This window comes from Nanorana parkeri, unplaced genomic scaffold (assembly GCF_000935625.1).
Source record: "Nanorana parkeri isolate BGI_ZX_2015 unplaced genomic scaffold, ASM93562v1 scaffold374, whole genome shotgun sequence".
Classification (NCBI taxonomy): domain Eukaryota; kingdom Metazoa; phylum Chordata; class Amphibia; order Anura; family Dicroglossidae; genus Nanorana; species Nanorana parkeri.
The window spans coordinates 121761-141519 of NW_017306642.1; the positions used below are offsets into that span (position 1 = coordinate 121761).

General features: G+C 40.6%; 1 protein-coding gene across 1 annotated transcript in view; it reads left to right on the forward strand.

The window, feature by feature from the left end:
- CUNH4orf22 (chromosome unknown C4orf22 homolog) overlaps positions 1 to 19759 on the forward strand; it is a 338023-nt gene that overhangs the window by 13200 nt on the left and 305064 nt on the right. The window contains exon 2 of the mRNA XM_018559002.1: positions 15951 to 16081. Coding sequence (XP_018414504.1) covers positions 15951 to 16081 — 131 coding nt within the window. The remainder of the gene's footprint in view (positions 1 to 15950; positions 16082 to 19759) is intronic.

The window sequence follows — 19759 nt, forward strand, 5'->3', positions numbered from 1 at the left end:
GGTCATCAGCGGCTTCTGAGCCGCTGATGACAGCTATTAATTTAAAGGGGACAGTCTGCTGAACTAAAACTGCTAAAGCGACCATCAGCTTATAGTAGAACTGTAAATGCCAGGTCCGTATGGCATACTGACCTGGCCAGCTGGAAGCACTTTTGTAGGTCCGTATGCCATACGTCCTTGGCAGCGAAAGGGTTAAAAGGTGAAACTAATATATGAGATAGACTCATCTGATATCTCTTTCTGGCACATAGCTCCGTTGAAAATTCTTTAGAATCATTTTGAGATACTTTCCAAATTTTCTTTCGTTTTGGTGCGGGAGGAGTAGTTTCATCAAATTCTTCATTGTTTACGAAGTGTAAAAATTTCATGATCAGGGAAAATCTGTACTCTGGCATGACCGTGCCAAAGAATGGAGTGGCAAGTAATTTATTAGTTGTCCAATACCACTTCTGCAGGTGTTTCCCCACCACTCCCTACAGTTTTATCAGGCCCAGAAATTTCCACATGTCATCTTTGGTCACTGGTTCCCAGTTTCTGCTTCTTGAAAACTTCCGATGCAAAGTAGCTAATTGTTGCTCTGTGTACCGGTTTGTCTCAGTAACTATTTTTTCAATAACCTCATCGGTCAGAAATAATTGTAAGTATGCAAAGGGGTTGTCGTGTTCAATGTCTACTTTCATACCAGATGCTCCAGTAAATGGGAATCTCGGGGGCGCTGCCTGATCCGTACCACAGTCAACAGAGCACCAAGTTCGCACATCACTGAGCTCCGTCGCAGAATCGTCGCTCGCAGGGAAGGAACCCGGAATAAGGATGCCGGCATCAGCCGGAGGACACATCGGGAGGACACCAGGGGTTTGTAGGGACAAGGTAAGTGATACTACAGTGTAATCCCGAGTGTGGCTCGGGGTTACTGCTTTTGGTACTGAAAATTAACCCTGAGCCACACTTGGGATTACCGGCAGTAAGGTTAAAAAGTAACCAAATTAATGTATTTAACATTATGAAATACTCTAGCTATGTAAATAAAGAGCTATGTGCAGGCACCTTGTAGTGTCTTAAAGTACCTGGGTTAGTTTTCTAATTGATCCTTGTGTGTCAGGCTGGGGTCTCAACTTCTGTCCAAGTTAAGTTTAAGCCCCGCCAGTGCTAAAACCCCATAACCCGCTATTCAACTGTCAAATGGCAATGCTTTAGTGAGCAGAATAAGAGAAGCAGGGTTTAGCAGCTGTATAGGTGAGGCTTAATCCCAGTTCTGAACCGATGTCTAGGAGTAGAACCCAGGGATTGATTTGAATGTTAACAAAGGTACTTACAGGCACTACAGAGTTTGTGTATTTTTTACCTTAGAGACATATTAGATCAAATACAGGTTCACTTTAAAATCATAAAAAATGAGCAAAGGAATCCCTACATAGATTTGTCTGTTTAATCTGGATGTCTACAAACAACATAGCTGGTACTCCTAATCATAATCCACTTGTAACTTTATTTTTGCTGTAACAAGACAAAATCAAGCTTCCTAGCTGACATGTTAATCATAGCTTGGAACAGGTAACTTTGATTACCTATATATATAACCACCACCCCTCCACCCCCCAATCTCACATTTTATACACAGGCATCACGCAATATAAATAAAATATATTATAAAACATTTAAAAAACGAATGACGTGTAAGCAGGGCCGTCCGTACCTTGTATGCCACATGAGACCGTAGAGCGTGCGGAGTGGGCCAGTAATGGATGCGGTGGGACGGGAAGCTGTGTTAACGTCATGCCTGTCAGCGGCTCTCTGTCTGGTCCTGTCCAACTCGCCGACATCACTGGTTGTCAGGAGCTCAGCGGGACGCAGACAGAGTATCCTACATAGCTCCCTGGTGTCCGATGATGTCTGTGAGAACATTATTTAATATTTATTTAAGAACATTATTTAATATTTTTTTGTTTGTTTTCGATTGCTTTCATTTTTCGGTATATATGATTGTTCTTTTTTATATTTATTGGAGATATTTGCATTCCCATTTGTGTGCTTATTGTTCACGAACTGATCACAGTTTATGTTGATATTGACACATTTATTAATTGATGTTGGCGCTGCATAATTTGAATTTTTATTTTGATGATGTCTGTGAGCTGGGTGAGAAGCTGGACAGAGCGTCACAGGTTGGTAAGAGCTCTTAGCAACCTGGGACACATACATTTTATGTGTATTACTGTGTAACGTCTCTGCAGCGCAAGCCTTGGATCACAACTGCGGATAGGGTACCTTGCGGTTTGGTCAGTTGATGGTCTCAAATTACTCACTTAGTAACGTAGAGAAATATAGGAGACCTTTAACATCATATAAACCGTACTGCGAGGTTGTGTATGTCAACTGAAAACTGTCGCGATAATACACAGGTTTAAAGTCATCTTAAGACACAAATGTTGTGTTTATGTAATACAGATTCCCCCTTCCCCCAGAGTCCATGGGACTGTCCTGGGATTTGATAATAGTTTCAGCATCCCACATACGACGGCAATGTGTCTGTGAGACCCTGCTTGTGTCATAGTAATTCAGGAGTATTTTGTGGTTACGTGGACTGCGGCATATGTGAGCAGTATACAATGTGAGTAGGCTCAGACTCTGATATCAGAGCGGGTGGACCTTGCTCAGACTCTATTTAATCAGAGCTCTTTACACACTCACACCCATTTTTTGCTTCACCTAGCTTGATATTATATGTTATAGTATCATGATTGTATTATGGTGGCGTTGTATGTGTAGGCCTTTCACAGGCACACCATTTCTTTTAAATATGGCAATATTTACATACCCACACCCACTATTTGCAATATAGGCTGAATGCACCCCTTCAAAGAGCCCCTACACTCGTTTCCTCTGCTGGACCCCAGCTACCCAGTCAGACATTGCTTGGGCACTGGTCTGGGCTCCACTAAGGCTCTTAGTATATGTGTTATATCATAAGCTCTTGTGCAGGTACAGGTTAGCCTTGGTCATGATTCAGTTAATATTTCATATAGATGCCCATTATAAGGTTCCTGTGGACCTTTCATAGGTGCATTAAACTTGGCGGAGCCCTGCAGCAGATGCAAAACATGCTGGTGGGAATATATCTTCTAGCTAGCATGGAAACGCCATGACACCCTGACCTTGAAAGAGCTTGCTGAGGCTGGACAAAGGAAGGTGGGATGTTCTTCTCAGCCTCTACAGTATTAAGTGGCTGTACAATGATGGTGCTGATGATATCCATGATGACAGTGACATTATACAATGTGATAAGCACATATAATAATATAAATGATTGTGACCATGTCTGTGTGTACTTTTACTGGGCTTGTTTACTGGCCAAATCAAATAAATGATTGGTTACTGTTTGCCACAATGTGTTCAGCTATGTTTGCCATGCAATTAAATGAACCTTAAAATGTCACAAATGCTTTGAAAACTTTTCAGCTTTTGTGTATGCTTTGAAGATGTTAATTTGTTCTTGGACAAATTACATGGAACATTATTAAATTATAATGGAACAGTAAATCTTCCAAACATTGCATTTGCCAATATTTAAAGAACGAAATGTTGTATAAATGCAATTATGATGTTGTTGGCCCATGCTACAACACACTTCAAAATACTCTGCTATTTGTAGACTTTCTAGGAAACCTTTTAATCCTCTCAGAGTGAGCTGAAATATTACAACAAATTCAAAATCAGTTAAGTATGTTTGCTCAAGACATCCGTGTAAATGTTAAAAATGCCCTTAAAGTACAGTATATCCAAAGCCAACACTTTTTTTTTTTAAGTTTTGAATTGAGTGGTGATAGTTTATGTCCCCTGTCAGGTTTTTATGGGGCTGTCTGTGGCCCCATTATGGAGATTCACTCCCTTGGACTGGCAGGGAAGATCCAGACTTTTGAGCTATCACAAAAACAGGTATAGAAGGGAAATCTTCCAATGTGGACACTTGTTCCAGGGACCACTAAGAGGGGAATTACCTCACTTTGGGGGATTTCCTCTCACTTTCTATTGTGTCTATGACATAGAATGTGAAGGGGTATATCCCCCATGTAACAGAGATTACATAGAAAACTGATGGTGTTTCTAGAAAGCGTTAATTAGTTTGCACAAGACATCCATGTGAATTTTGAAAATGCCATTAAAACATAAATCCAAAGCCAAAACCGTTTTTTTTTTAAGTTTTGGATTCAGTGGAAATAGACAGGAATAGATAGAAAATCTTCCAATAGGGACACTAAGAGGGGAACTACCTCCCCTCGTATATTTTTTATGTATACTGTGTCTGTGTCTGTGTGTGTGTGTGTGTGTGTGTGTGTGTGTGTGTGTATATAGGAATTGAAGGGAAATATCCGCCATGTAAAGGTGGCCATACATCTTACAACCATTGTACAACTTTTTTTGTCCAGACATCTCACCCTTGTTCAATTTTCTTACAACTAGAGCATCATGCACAGACCAATGTAGTTCACAATTAATGCTCGTCAGCACCACCATCTGGCCGATTTTCATTGATCGAATAGACAGATTTTCGTTTGATTATGTGCAGTGTTCATTTTTGTTGTACAACAACGCCACTAACCTGTCAATTTTCATCCAACTAGACAAACATTTTCTAGCCTGCTTGAAAGACAAAAATCTGCATTGTACAGTAATTGAGGTTGTGCACGTCCATCAACTGGCAGATTTTTCGAAGAAAACACAAACGCAGACAATGTCCAGATAATTGTATGGGCACCTTTTACAGAGAAGTAAAAAAAACTAATGGTGTTTTAGCTTTCAAATTAAAATACAATGAGAATACATTTTACAAATCATTTAATGCAACTTCAACAAATGGTGCTCTAGTGGTGCAGTTCACCTACAGAGAAAATGGCAAAATGTTTATCTAGTTCTTATGACTACACCTAGTTCTGGAGGGAGAAAGAGGAATGAAATGGCTTCAGGCATGAAACAGTGTGACCTTAAACAAAATGTCCTAATGAGGTGGATTTGGCAGCTTTTAAAATATAAATACATGTTTTTAAAAGTTATTTGCCAGAAAAGCAAATGAGCTTGGTCCCCTTTCACTCTTTTTGGGAATAAATCAGAGAAGCTTCACATCTTACTTCAACTCTAAGTATGATGTTATAATTAAAGTGTAAGAAAGGTATATGAATTATGATAGAAGGAAGAGTGGGAGTCCTAAAGAGAAGTTTATATCTTCAGTTTAAATCTGTCTACCCCTCCAGTCTCGGTAGAAAAGGCAAGTACTTTTATTACATTTGTAAAGCTGGCCATACACCTTACAAAACTTTTAAGTTTTGGATTCAGTGGAAATAGACAGGAATAGATAGAAAATCTTCCAATAGGGACACTAAGAGGGGAACTACCTCCCCTCGTATATTTTTTATGTATACTGTGTCTGTGTCTGTGTGTGTGTGTGTGTGTGTGTGTGTGTGTGTATATAGGAATTGAAGGGAAATATCCGCCATGTAAAGGTGGCCATACATCTTACAACCATTGTACAACTTTTTTTGTCCAGACATCTCACCCTTGTTCAATTTTCTTACAACTAGAGCATCATGCACAGACCAATGTAGTTCACAATTAATGCTCGTCAGCACCACCATCTGGCCGATTTTCATTGATCGAATAGACAGATTTTCGTTTGATTATGTGCAGTGTTCATTTTTGTTGTACAACAACGCCACTAACCTGTCAATTTTCATCCAACTAGACAAACATTTTCTAGCCTGCTTGAAAGACAAAAATCTGCATTGTACAGTAATTGAGGTTGTGCACGTCCATCAACTGGCAGATTTTTCGAAGAAAACACAAACGCAGACAATGTCCAGATAATTGTATGGGCACCTTTTACAGAGAAGTAAAAAAAACTAATGGTGTTTTAGCTCCTGTCTGCTGTATCCAAAATGAAAAACAGTGACCCTACAGCGACAGTAAAAGACTGGGCTACCGCCAAGGCACACCTGCTTTCAGTTCATCGCTATATATGATGAGAGATGAGAGCTCTGTTGGGGTTGCACTTTGCAGATGAGCCTTGGCACAACAGTGTGACATTTGCAAATATGTGCAAACACTTTATTCTTTTTTTTGTGCTGATTAGTTGGAAAGTATGCTGGGCAACTTTTCTAGTGGTCTGTAATATTACCCTGCCCATGTATATAATTTCCCCTTGCTGTTAGTTTTAAATTGATCTGAGCAGCTTCCATTGTTGCTCACAGTGCCTGCACTGTTCACAGCCACAGTGCCATGTCTAGGCACCACTGTTATAGGACATACAGAGCAATGTATAAATTACCTAGAGAAAGCTCCTTACTCCTTAAAGGAGTTGTAAAGTCACAGGATATCCTATCCTGTTATAACATCAGCATTGTCATAGGAATAAATACTAGAGTTGTTTTTGATAATAAAATCCCTTTTATGAAATGAGTGATGTCTTCTGTCTGCCCATCACTTTCAACAACTTTCCCAGTGTACCTTGCATCTATTTTAATCGATATGGTTATTAAGAGTGGGATAGAACTTATGGAAATGTAATACATAAATGTATATTTAACTTTTGTTGTTGGTCATACATACCCTTTAATGGTACAGCAACACACCAGAAGCCCAACATCCCTCTAAGTGTGTGTTTTTGCACCAAATCCAAACATTACATTTTATACATGAGATGTTGAAATCGTATTGTATTTTGGTGCTGCCTTACTGAAAAAAAATCATGGCTATTTTTGTATTGACATGTAATTTGCCATACAAAGTAGCCTTGTACATTGCATGGATTGGAGAATGGGGAAAAGGGCACAGTAATGTAGACTTTCAAATTAAAATACAATGAGAATACATTTTACAAATCATTTAATGCAACTTCAACAAATGGTGCTCTAGTGGTGCAGTTCACCTACAGAGAAAATGGCAAAATGTTTATCTAGTTCTTATGACTACACCTAGTTCTGGAGGGAGAAAGAGGAATGAAATGGCTTCAGGCATGAAACAGTGTGACCTTAAACAAAATGTCCTAATGAGGTGGATTTGGCAGCTTTTAAAATATAAATACATGTTTTTAAAAGTTATTTGCCAGAAAAGCAAATGAGCTTGGTCCCCTTTCACTCTTTTTGGGAATAAATCAGAGAAGCTTCACATCTTACTTCAACTCTAAGTATGATGTTATAATTAAAGTGTAAGAAAGGTATATGAATTATGATAGAAGGAAGAGTGGGAGTCCTAAAGAGAAGTTTATATCTTCAGTTTAAATCTGTCTACCCCTCCAGTCTCGGTAGAAAAGGCAAGTACTTTTATTACATTTGTAAAGCTGGCCATACACCTTACAATTATCTGCAGATTTTCTGTGGTCAGATGGAAAAAGTGCAACAGATTGGCCTATGTGGAGATTAGTTAAGTGTAGACAGTTAAGTGTAGATGGAGGAATCTGTTGCACCTTTTCCATCTGGCCACAGAAAATCTGCAGATAATTGGAAGGTGTATGGCCAGCTTTACAGATGTCAGTTGTATAATTCAAGTGAGCAAATTAAACCAGCCGTTTCTAGTATTTGCCAAATCAGGAAAGTTGACACCAAACTTGAAAGTATTTTTTTTTCCACATGAAGCAAAAAAAACACTATGTAATAAGAAAACGGTAGACTATATTAAGGAGTGAATAACTGTGAATGATTTATACCAGGGGCGGCCACAATTTTTCATCTGGAGATCCACTTTTCAAATGACGAGCTCTATGAGATCTACCAACTAAAAAACACCTGCATTCAGGGGCGGGAGGGGGCGTGGCGGTGCATTGAAGTGAATGGCACAGCAGCCATTCCCCTCGCCCATAGTGCGATCGCCTGCACCCGAAACCCAGGCACATTAGTGCCTGCGTTCCGGTCCAGTGTGTTCCGCAAAAATGCTGCAAAGGCAATTGCACTGTGGGTGGGGGACATGGCTGCGGTGCCATTGACTTCAATACAACCCCACACCCCCTCCCACCCCTGAACGCAGGGAGTCGGCCAGCTTGCATTCCAGTGCGTTCTAGAGGTCCTGTCCTCCCTCGTTGCTCGTGTGGCCGAATGTGGTCGACGTTGCACATGTCCCGCCTCTTTCCATCTGCGGCGTCTGACACATTCAGCCGACAGCCGTACGAGCACAGCGGGAGCATAGCCACAGACAGCTCCTTTTGCGCCCGAGGCAAAAAAAACGTGGACCCCCCCCACAGGCGTGTGACATCACCCAGCGTCCTGCCTCCAGGATATTTTTTACTATTTTTTTTTAAATTTAATTTATTTTTTCATTTTTTTTACACTTGGGGTCCAAACAGCTCCCTGATATTTCCCTTTAAAAAAAGAAATTGAGGACACAAAGTCCTCAATCTCTTTTTCTGCAGCATCTATTCTAAATGAATAGAAAGCACAGAGGCTTCCCTTTCATTCAGAAAATATTTACTATCATCCAGTTTCTGAATGCTACTCCCCATTGAGAAACCCAAGAATAAACAGGAAGTGATATAAATCACTTCCTGGTTATTCATAACTGGGGACACATAGCACTATGTGTCCCCAGTTATTTACACACACTGGGGTGATCAGCTGATCGCTCCAGTGTTTGTCCTGCACACAGAGGATTGGTGCAGGTATGTACCGATATGTGCTGTGTACCGATCCTCCGCCACTCGGCGAAGCACATGGGGGTTCAGCTTCTCCTCTGGATCCCCACTGCTCTCCCGGGCAGAGGCAGCCAGGGATCTCAGCAGATGGGGAGCAGCGGATGAGGGAGCCGCAGTCACAGAAGTTAGTTTGAGCGGTGGACTAACTTCTGTGACAGCTGCAGCACTTTGTTCACTTCTCCTCGGATCCCCGCTGCATACAGATGAGGAGAGCAGCGGGGATCCAGAGGAGAAGCCCCATGGCGGGAGGAGAGGACATCGCGATCTATCAGTGATCACTACGCGATCAACTGGTAGATCGCGATCGACGTAATGGGCACCCCTGATTTATACATTTAGTATCATTGTATTAAGGGGCAGATTCACAAATTCTTTTAGAGGGGTTTTCCTTCTCATACCAAAAGTGGATGTCTACAATCACCCCCCAAAACATGTCAAATTAAACTTTATATTTAGCAGGACAAAGATATAGATTGATGAAAAGTAGTTTTTAACAAGGGATTAATGATATTTAAACCGTTTATTTCAGTTACATAAGAAACATAAAGATATGTAACTTAACATAAATAACAACTTCATAAAAAATAAACTTACAGTGTAGTTTAAGGAGAACTATGGGGTCAGGGCTTTTCCCCATAATTCTCCTTAGGGTAACGGGAGGACACAAACTAGCGTCCTCCCGTCACCCTAAGCTCAGTATACCGCGAGCTACAGCTCGCGGTATACTGACACGCTGCAGGGACCCGACACTTTTCTCTGGATACACCTTTTGGCAGATCGCACTGGAACAGAACGCACGCACTGATGTGCCACGCATTCGGGTGATGGCTATCGCACTGACTGTGGGTGGGGGGCATGGCTGCGGTGCCATTGACTTCAATGCACTGTCACGCCCCCTCCCGCCACGGCCCTGGCTGTCTGAACTACAACTCAATGTATCAACTTCCCACAATGCAACATCATTGCTTGCTGGAAGCAATGTGTGGTGGGATATGTAGTCTTGAAATGAGATTGCATAACATGAAGCAGCCGGGAAAGAGATGCAAAGCACAATGAAAATCCAGGAAGTTGAAAGTGATGGGCAAACAGAAGGCAGCACCCATTACATAAAGAGATTTATCTCGTATGCTTTGATTGTATTATCAAAAACAACTCTAGTATGTATTCTTGTTACAATTCTGATGTTATAGGATAGTATATACTGGGACTTTAGAACTCCTTTAGGCAATAGTTCTCGATACCTATAGCACGTTGTACAGGTGAAACTCGAATATTTAGAACATCGTGCAAAAGTAATTGCAGTAAGTGCTGCAAAAGGGGCCCAAACCAAGTACTGAGTACATATGCATGCTTGTACTTTTCAGAGGTCCGATATTGTTCTATGTACAATCCTTGTTTTATTGATTGCATGTAATAATCTACTTTTTTGAGGTTGTGAATTTGGGGTTCTTGGGGTTTTCATGAGCTGTAAGCCATAATCATCACAATTATGACAAATCACAACCGAGATGCGATGCAGCGATTCTGCCCAGCGCCGACTACGAGAGGCACCGCGTGAAGCAACAGGGATCGGAGTGAAACTGTGAGTCAGGGAAGCTGGGACGGGACTGGCTGTAAATCAATTGCTATAGTGTACTGGACGTGTGTAATGTATATGTAGTACATATATACAGCACACACCTCCACTACACTCCAGCAATATAGTTACAATTCTCCGCTGCTAACATGAATAGGTTAAACCATGATCCATAGTACATAACATGTAGTTGTACTATGGATCATTTAAAGTCACCTGTCCCTTTAAGGAAAAGTATAGGTAATTGGTATCGATCTAGAATAAGTGATTGTCAAAAGTCAGGGTAATAATAAAAACATGCATCCCATAGTTCCAGAAAAAAAGAGTCAGAAAAGTTGGAGACCAAGCCAACAGGCTCCCATAGTATACCTGAAATAAGGAAACCGGGTGCTGCATACCAATACTGTTGCTGATAAGGTTTATTGTTGTTGTTATTATTATTTTTATACAGGATTTATACAGCGCCAACAGTTTGTGCAGTGCTTTACAATATAGGGAAGACATTAGAATCACAATACAATTCAAGACAAGGTGGTAAGGAGGGCCCTGCCCGTGAGGGCTTGCAATCTAAAAGGGAGGGGTAAGTGATACATGAGGCGGTAGCTGTGTGGGGATGAATTGTTGGAGAACGTGATGGTTGAGTGGTTAGTTTGAGGTGGGATAGGCTTCCATGAAGAGATGAGTCTTAAAGGATCGCCTAAAGGCAGTCAGAGTGGTAGACAGACGGGACAGGTTGGGGTAAAGAGTTTCAGAAGATTTGAAAGATTCTAAAGAAGTCCTGGAGGCAAGCATGGGAGGAGTTGAAGAGGGAGCTGGAAAGCAGGTCTTTGGAAGATGTCATTAGTATTGATGATGATGCCACATTCATAAAAATGTGTTAAAAAAAATACAGTGATATATAATGACCTCCAGGCATAGCCTCCCTCAATTTATTTATTGCTCTGTATGTCCCAAAATGGGAACTCGGTTAGATTAGAGTTCAAAACAAAATTTCTTAGAGGTGCTTTCAAGAGGCAGAGGGAGGAGTAGTTACCATTTTTGTTTTGCTTGTAGCAATACTAGTTCTAACCCTTCCATATTCTTTCTGGGAATATTAAAACAAAGGATTGGCTTGCCATACATTTTATTGACATCTACTTCTCATTCCTTTGACAAGCAAGAGAAAATGGAGGCTTCGTGAATATGTACTGTATCTTGCATGAATAAATGCATAAATATAAAAACAAGCAGATCTTTGCAAGTTCCAAGAATCATGTTATTAAATTAGACTTCATATTTACCAGTCCAGTTTTATACATAGTCAAATAAATACTGAACATCTTGACGCAATACATAGTCTAGTTAAAACTAGCTTAAGATATGTGTTTAATATCTGAAAGTAACTCTGTTGAACTCATCCAAATCTTGGACAAACACTTGCCGCACCCTCAGTATTGCTTAATTAAGTATTTACTTACTACCACTATAAGGTCACGTCAAATATTTAAATATGCCAGTGTATATCTGAGTGATAGCCTGATAAGGAACTGTGAAAATTGATTTTAGATAATAGGAGAAGAGAGTTCTTATTTTCTTACTGTATTAAAGGAGTGTACATTAGAATATGGCTGTGTGCCCAGTACTTTTAAAGATTACCTGCCGTCAGGATGTTCTGTACTAAAAGTACACTACTATCAGACATGGAAATTTTGCTTTAACACTGGATATATGCTACTTAAAGTGAACATACTGTATTAACTTTACAAGTCTACATCATTAAAGTAGAACTACTGTTTCTTTTAATTTTAATTCAAACATTCTGAACACTTGCAAACCTATCGGATACTGTGTATATATATACAGTTGGGCAAAAATGTATTTAGTCAGCCACCAATTGTGCAAGTTCTCCCACTAACAGCAGTCATGCACACGCACAGCACTGACGTAGCATCCCTCCACTACCAGTGTGCTTTACATTTCCTAAACCGATAAATACATTCACATTACTGTTACAAGGATGGCAAAAGTGGTAGATGGGGGCGGGGAGAATGCAGGGAAGAGGCAGAGCGGGAGGGGGGCCAAGTTGCCGCACCATGGGCCTCTTGGTTGTACTTGCCCCCTGGGCTAAAAGTTGCCAATCAGCCCCTGCACTCAGTGTATAGTGCAATGTACAACATAGTATATAGAGTAAAGTAATCAGGAGTATGTACCATAGGGCCCTTGCATTGCTGATCAGTGGGAAGAAAAAAATACTCCATTGTCAGTGGTTTCTGGGAAGGAAAAAATTACCTGGGATCAGTGGAAGATAAAAATGCCCAACATCGTTGTTTAGGGAAAAAAAAAAGCTGCATGATATAGAGAGTGAAAAAACATGCCCATTACCAGATGCCAATGGAAGGAAAAATTGTCGGGCATCAGTAGTCAGCGGAGGGAAACATTGCCCAGTGTTGGTAGTTAGTGGGAAGATACTGGGCATTTGTGCCCATGGGAGAAAGAATGCCTGGCATTGGTGGTCCTTGGAGGCAAAAAGTTGCCTTTGTAGCAGCAAGTTGTGGTGGGGAAAATTTGTGCTCAGTGGGGGAAGGGTGGAACAGTTTTGCTCATCGGGGGGTAAATGAAATAATAAGGTTTAGCAGGGGGAGCAGTAGTGCTCAACATTTGTTCCAGGATTGTGCTAAAATCCTGGGACAGACCTGTGGCATCCGGGGACGATTGGAGAGTATGAAAATGGCAAGCTCTCTGGACCCATTCACGCTATCGTGGTGCACAAGATACACATCATGCGTTGTATGTGATTTCTTAGACCATCTATTTCAGCCCATATTTGCAGGATTTATTAACTTTGCTCACTCTCAAACAAGGAAAAGACCAGTAATTATGACAGCTTGGCTGTGTAAAAACCCTATGTTCATGATGAGTTGTTTCCATGTTCAATGTTCTCTGCTGGGGCCCATGATTCGTTATATATTTATATCACCAATAGTTAATAAAACCTTTACTATTTTAAAAATATGTTTACCATTTATTTTATATTTTCCTGTATTTGAGGCACACTGTACATACACAACTGTGATCTCTTTATATTGAACCTCAACATTTATATTGATTAGGAGTGATTCTATAAACATATTTGTTCTTTGCCTTTATAGAACTTCAATGCTCCTTTTTTGACACATTGTTAAATTGTTAGCAGTGAGAAGATGTACAACATCCTTCTCATCCTTCTCAACTACTGTTATTAGTACGCCATAACAACTATACTCGTTTGATTTCCTTTGATATTTGTATTATAGAATAATACAAAATGCAGTAGTTGCATGTTCTCTCCAGTGGACTTTTCCATTAATGCTTGTTAAATACACTTCAGTTGACATAATTTTGTAATGATGTACATTTTTTTAAAGGGTTGCATTAATGTGCAAGTCTATTTGACCACAACTGGGGCCAATAAACCGTTTTTCCCCCCCTTAATGTGTATTGCAATGCAATGCAATGCAATGTTATATGTTGTAACACATTGCACTGCGTTCAAATGCAGTATGTTCCATTTTCTCCCACTGCACATCCACGCAATGTGCTGGTGAGTCTGTTGAAAACATAAGATTTCAGCTCGTCATAGCACTGGGCCTGTGTTGAGCAATGCATCCCAATCAATGTTGTGTGAATTTGCTCTTAATTTACTCCTATCTGAAGGTGTACAGCTCTCAAATAAACTGGAATTTAGTGCCTACTGGAACACTAAATCTTGCCTGTTTAGAATGATAGACACTTGTGTGCAAACATGCTATAACTACTGGACAAATGTTTAACACAGTGCCTGTATCAGATCAATGTGAACGTGAAAGCAAAGGAGTTAAAATACACACAAATACACTAGGCATTATTAGCAATATCTAGCCCCACTTTAATTATAAAAAATAATGAGCCTGATCTGGTCATGTGATAGTTCTTCCCCGTCCTCTTCCAAAGTTCGAAGGGCTAGGTGTGGAGCCTGCAAAAGAGGCTTGGTAACATTACAAAACACAAAAAATCCCCAGCTTCACCTGCCAGCTAGCCTGCAACCAAACAAATTGCCCTGTCAACAGTATGCGTTAAAATCAGAGGTTTTAGTTGCACAAACTTTTGGCCAAAAATATGTAGAAGCCACACCGCCGCGCCAAGGCACCTCTGCAAGGTTTGGTCCTAACTCTATGTATACGAGTCTCCAAGTGTGAGCATATTAATGCAGTCGATAAATTGCATGCAGGTGTACCTGGAGGTAGCCAACTCCTCCTAATAAGGTGCTTGGTAACATCCCAAGACTCTTAGCTGCTCTACAGACAGTACAGCTCCTGCCACTCTCAATCAAAATGTGGACGGTTGAATGGGGGCTTGGCAGCTGAATCTGACTATGGGACTACATGCACACTGTACATCGGCAACATATCCTGTAGCTCTCAAATCAGGAGACACAAACTGACCATGCTAGGGTGAATCTGCTTCTGTGCCTAGTATGGTCCGTTTCAAAAAGCAACCAGGTGGAACTGGCATGATTACATTAGCACATCAGCATTAAAAACTTTACGGGCTACATTTAATAGGATATCGAGTGTATAACACAACCCATTTATGACATCTTATTTAAATAAGAATCACTTTCAAGGTATATGAAGCAAGCGTGAGCCAAGAATGCTTTTAGTCAATGCTTTAGTCCTCTTTTAGTTGGGCTTTCTCATTTTGCATGCAGAAAACTTGGCAGGTGCAGGTCTGCCTGGGATATATAATGCTACCAGTATATGGCTCTAGAACACTGTTTCTCAGTCAAGACACCCTTTAAAAGTATGCAAAATCTTGAGCCATCCTTATCTAAAATGTAAAAAACATAAATGTAAAAATGCAAAAATCCATACCAGACCTTTATCCCAGATAGGGGTCTGGTATTGATTTTAAGGGAAGACCCCACGTAAAATCTCTTTCACATCAGAGTCCCACTTCAAATTAGGAGCCCCCTTTTCACATCAGAATACCCCCTTTCACGTCAGAGCCCCCTTTACATTTGGAGCCCCCTTCACATCAGAGTCCCTCTCTTTTACATGAGAAGCCCTTTTCACATCAGGAGCCCCCTTTTATATCATGAGCTGCAGCTGTGGCAGCATGGCAGACGATGGGAAGAGGAGCAGGCTTGAATATCTGAGAACTACTGTCCTTTTCTGAATGGATACCACCCTCTCTGGATTACCATTCGTTTCCATGGTGCTGGTTGAAATTTTGAGGCACCCTTCAAGATGTCATAAGGCACCCCAGGGTACCATGGTACCCTTGTTAACAAAGGCTGTGCTAGAATGTTAACGCCCAGGACTTGCATTATGTTGGCAGCAAAACTTTTATGTATTTAAACAGGTCTTTGTCTTTCTGTTTCATTTTTGTTATTGGCCTAGCAGCATTATTTTATCCTTCAAAACCGATGCAAGGTATCCTCCTGATTACTGTTTTCATTTGAATGTTAATTTTGTTATGCTCTTATCTGTTTAACAAGAGACAGTAATTTACACAACAGTGAGGATAAATTTGCATCATACAAATGAGTTTCCAGGAAATACTTACATTAATCTAAGCAGTTTAGAGAAAAAAAACAAGAGGATTCATTTTGGGAAAATATGCTTTATACTTGAGAACCTTTTGTAATAAATTTGTGTTATATGAGGTATGTCACATTGTAATCAACCACCATGTATTTTTCAGGATGAAGAGTTAGCCCGTCAGCTAGTTGAGCTAGGCTACAGAGGAAGTGGCGAGGTTTTAAAGAGGGAAGAGTTTGAGGCAAGAAAAGCTGCGGCAGAGGCTTCCAGACTTTCCCAGAGAACTCAACAAAAGTAAGTCACAGCTGTGTCTACTAACAACTGAACCGCATTCCGTACAGCTCCGTATGATTAGAAACAGTTTTATAAGCATGTGCTTCCCCTCGACTTCAAGTAAGGACACCAGCTACAGGTCTGATACCAAGACACATGTGTTGTGCAGATCAATTAGGGTGAGCAAGCTGGAAGATATCTGCTGTGCAACCACATTTGACTGTAAGCTACTAATTTATGAAAAGAGGATAAACATAAAAAATATTCAAGCACAACCAACAGACCATGATGAAAGCACAGGGACAGTACATATTTCTAAAAATGTATGCAGAAACAAGGGAAGCGCTGGAACACATCAAGGGTAATCACTGCCCAGAATGTCCCAAATGCCCTGTTAGTGACAGTAAAATCAAGATTTCTCTGGTAGCTTCCTCTCCTCTGTTTGATCATAGAAACACGAGTACCAATCTTCACAGCAAAAACATAGTCATTATTTAGTCTTTTGCGGCAGCCTGTTCACTTCCTTTCCGGAAGGCTCATTTGTTCCTCTTCAGATGTGCTTTACTGTGTCTTTAGGCTTTTGGAAACCAAGTAACAGACTGGAATAGACAAACCACAAGGGCCAAATGCTGTCAAATACAATTCGCTGAACCTAAAAACATATTCTTCATGTGCAGCTACAAGTGGCATATTTCCTTTACGGTTTAGGATTTGTTGAAGTGGAACTGAAAATCTGATTTGTTACTTGTATAAGACTGAATTTGTGTAAAAACTTTGAAAGAGACATTGGGGGAATTTATCAAAACTGGGGCTGACAGAATCTTGAGCAGTTTCCCATAGGAACCAATCCGTTTCTCTTTTGGGTTTGTTCAGTTCAGCTTTGAAAATGAAAGCTAGAAGCTCATTGGTTGGCATGGGCAACTGCTCCAGATTCCTTCTGCTCCAGTTTTTATAAATTTCCCTCACTGTTCTTTCAAATGAATGAATTATATAGTTGCACAAAGAGTGCACTTTTAGGGCCAGTTCACACCAGTCGCTGCACAAAGTGTACAGTGGCTGGTGTGCCGTGCCCGGCACATTGCACTATGCACTTTTTTTTTTTAGAACTTTTTTAAAGTGTCACAAGTGACATTTCATAAAGTTCTATGGGCAAAACTGGGTGCGAGGCGGTTGGACTGCATCGGATCTCGCTGCACTGAAAAGAATAACTGCATGCCATAGTTTTTTCAGCGCATACCACCACAACTGCTGTGCGTTGTAGTGTGAACAGAGCACTTCGGTGACAAGGCAGTTGCCTTGTCTTGCATTGGGGCTGCGCTGGAAACAGCCATCGTAGCCCCAACGCATAAGGTGTGAACCCACCCTTAGTGCACCTACAGTATATATATCTGCACCTTCTCCCTCACCTAAGCACATGCAGTATAGATCATTCAACTCCTCCATCCGAGATCTTCACTGTGCATCCCTCCTGGCCCTGCACAGCCAAGAAAACTACTGACTTTTTTAGCACATTACCTTTAAATGTCTTTGTTCATTTAAAAATCAGCAAGCCCAAAACCTAATTAACCTAGTAAACCATAAGTACGCTGATTAAAGCAGAATTCTTAAAATGCGTTGAACCACAATATTCTGCTCCCCCTTCCCTGCCTAAACCAAAGTTCTAGTCTCTCATTCCTGCTGTTGTAGACACATCATTGTAACCTGGCAGGAGAATGATGTCACAGCAAAGTCTTCTGTATATGATGGCATATGCCATTCATGCCCAAGACTGCAATTTCTAGCATGCAATCATGCTCCATCTTGTGTTTGGTTGAGTAGACACGTTTGCCCAAATTTTGAAAAGATCATACAAGGTTAAAACACACTTGCAAGGCATCTGATGAGATGTTGTTTTGGTTGTGATAGAATTGTCTCTGAAAGCCTGAACTCTGATGCAAAATGAGGAGGTACTGGGCATCAGGCAACGAAATAGGCTCACCTTATTAAGACCAGGCATTATTGTGGCGAGAGGAGGAGGACCTGGATGCAGACACATGCCATGCTGTAACAGTTGGTACTACAGAGGTCTCCTGAAGGGATCACTAGACTGCAGTTTCACAATACAGCTTGAACACCTCCCTGCCACAGCTTCTGGCGGACAGACAGTGAGAAGCAGCAACTATGTGCTCTCCTTCGCTCAGTATATTTCCTCTCAGTACTTATGCACTGGCCCTGTGCATTCACTGTGAGTTCTTCTGCGCAGAGAAGTGCAGGAAGCTGATATGAAGACAGATTTAGCTACTTGGACTAGCTGAATTTAAAATAATTAAAAAAAAAATAAATAAATGCATACCTGCATTTTAAGGGATTATATAACCTTTTTACATTTTTTGAGCTATGTATGTAAAATAGATTATCTGGATACAAATAATCTTTTCAATGTGTTTTTTGTTTTGTTTTCAAAACTGTGTTTATATTTGTAATTTTTAGGTAGCTATATTTTCTAATTACATATACAGGCTCTACTTCCTGCTTTTCTACACAATGCTTGAGCTTTAATGCTCCTCCTTCTCGCAAGGCAAGTCTTTAAATCTGACAGTTAATTGAAAACAATGCATTCCCTGGGTGATTGATATCTTGTCTAACAAAAAAAAACAAAAAACCAAGATCACAAATATAGAAGAATTTAAACACATGTAAAAATGAGAAAGTCAAATTACAAATCCTCATTAAAGTGGACCTAAACCCTCCTATATTCCTAGCTGCCAAGGACATCCAACCTCTGTTTAGATCTATGGTTGCTATGGTGCTGCACATGTAATCATCTTTAAAACCATCCATTTGAAGGCTTGTACAGGCTTGAAGGCTTGCTGGCAGCTGTGGCAGTCATCCCCAGAAACATGACATGGATGTATAATATGCTGTACATGATGTGCTAATTGAAAAAAATGTAAATAAATAGCAGAAAACACCATTGGTATGTGTGGATAAGGATTTACTAAATGTATTTGAACATTTCCAATATAAAACTTTCTTTTGGGAAACAGATAAATCAATGGGCTTAGTTTTCATGTAACTCAGCCTATATACTCACTAAAAATAGACAATACCTTAATTTTAATTGTGTATGTTTTATATTTGCTCATATTCAGCTTTAAGAAGAACTTCTGTAACTCCTGCACTGCAAGGGTTTTGTCGTTTTGTCTAGTGGAGTCAAATAAAGAAGATATACTTACCTGATCTTTGGTACCTCCAGGCCACTATATCAGTCCCGGCAGCCTCTTCTCCCCTGGGCTTTGGCAGCCTAAAGGCTAGTGATGGGCTCGTTGTTCGTGCCGAACGTGAGTATGACTCGAACATCGGCAGTTCGTGTGTTTGCTGAACACACGAATTGTCAGAGCGTTCGGTGGGCTGTTCACCCGCCAAGCTCCCCGCAAGACACTGTGCCTTGTGAGCCTTGATTGTCTAAAGACTTTGCCCATTCAGGGCACAGATAAATGTGAGAGCCATGATTGGGCAAAGTTATGATGACTTTGCCCAATCATGGCTCACTTTTTACAACTGTAAACAGTTGGGCAGAGCTAGCTGTCACTGCTAGCTCCGTGGAATTGTTTATGTTTTGCCGGCATCTGTCAAAATGCCATTCTGCGGCAATTGTTTGTCACAAGCAGACGGGACAGCGCTCGTCGGGTTTTTATTTTTTTATCATTATTTCTATTT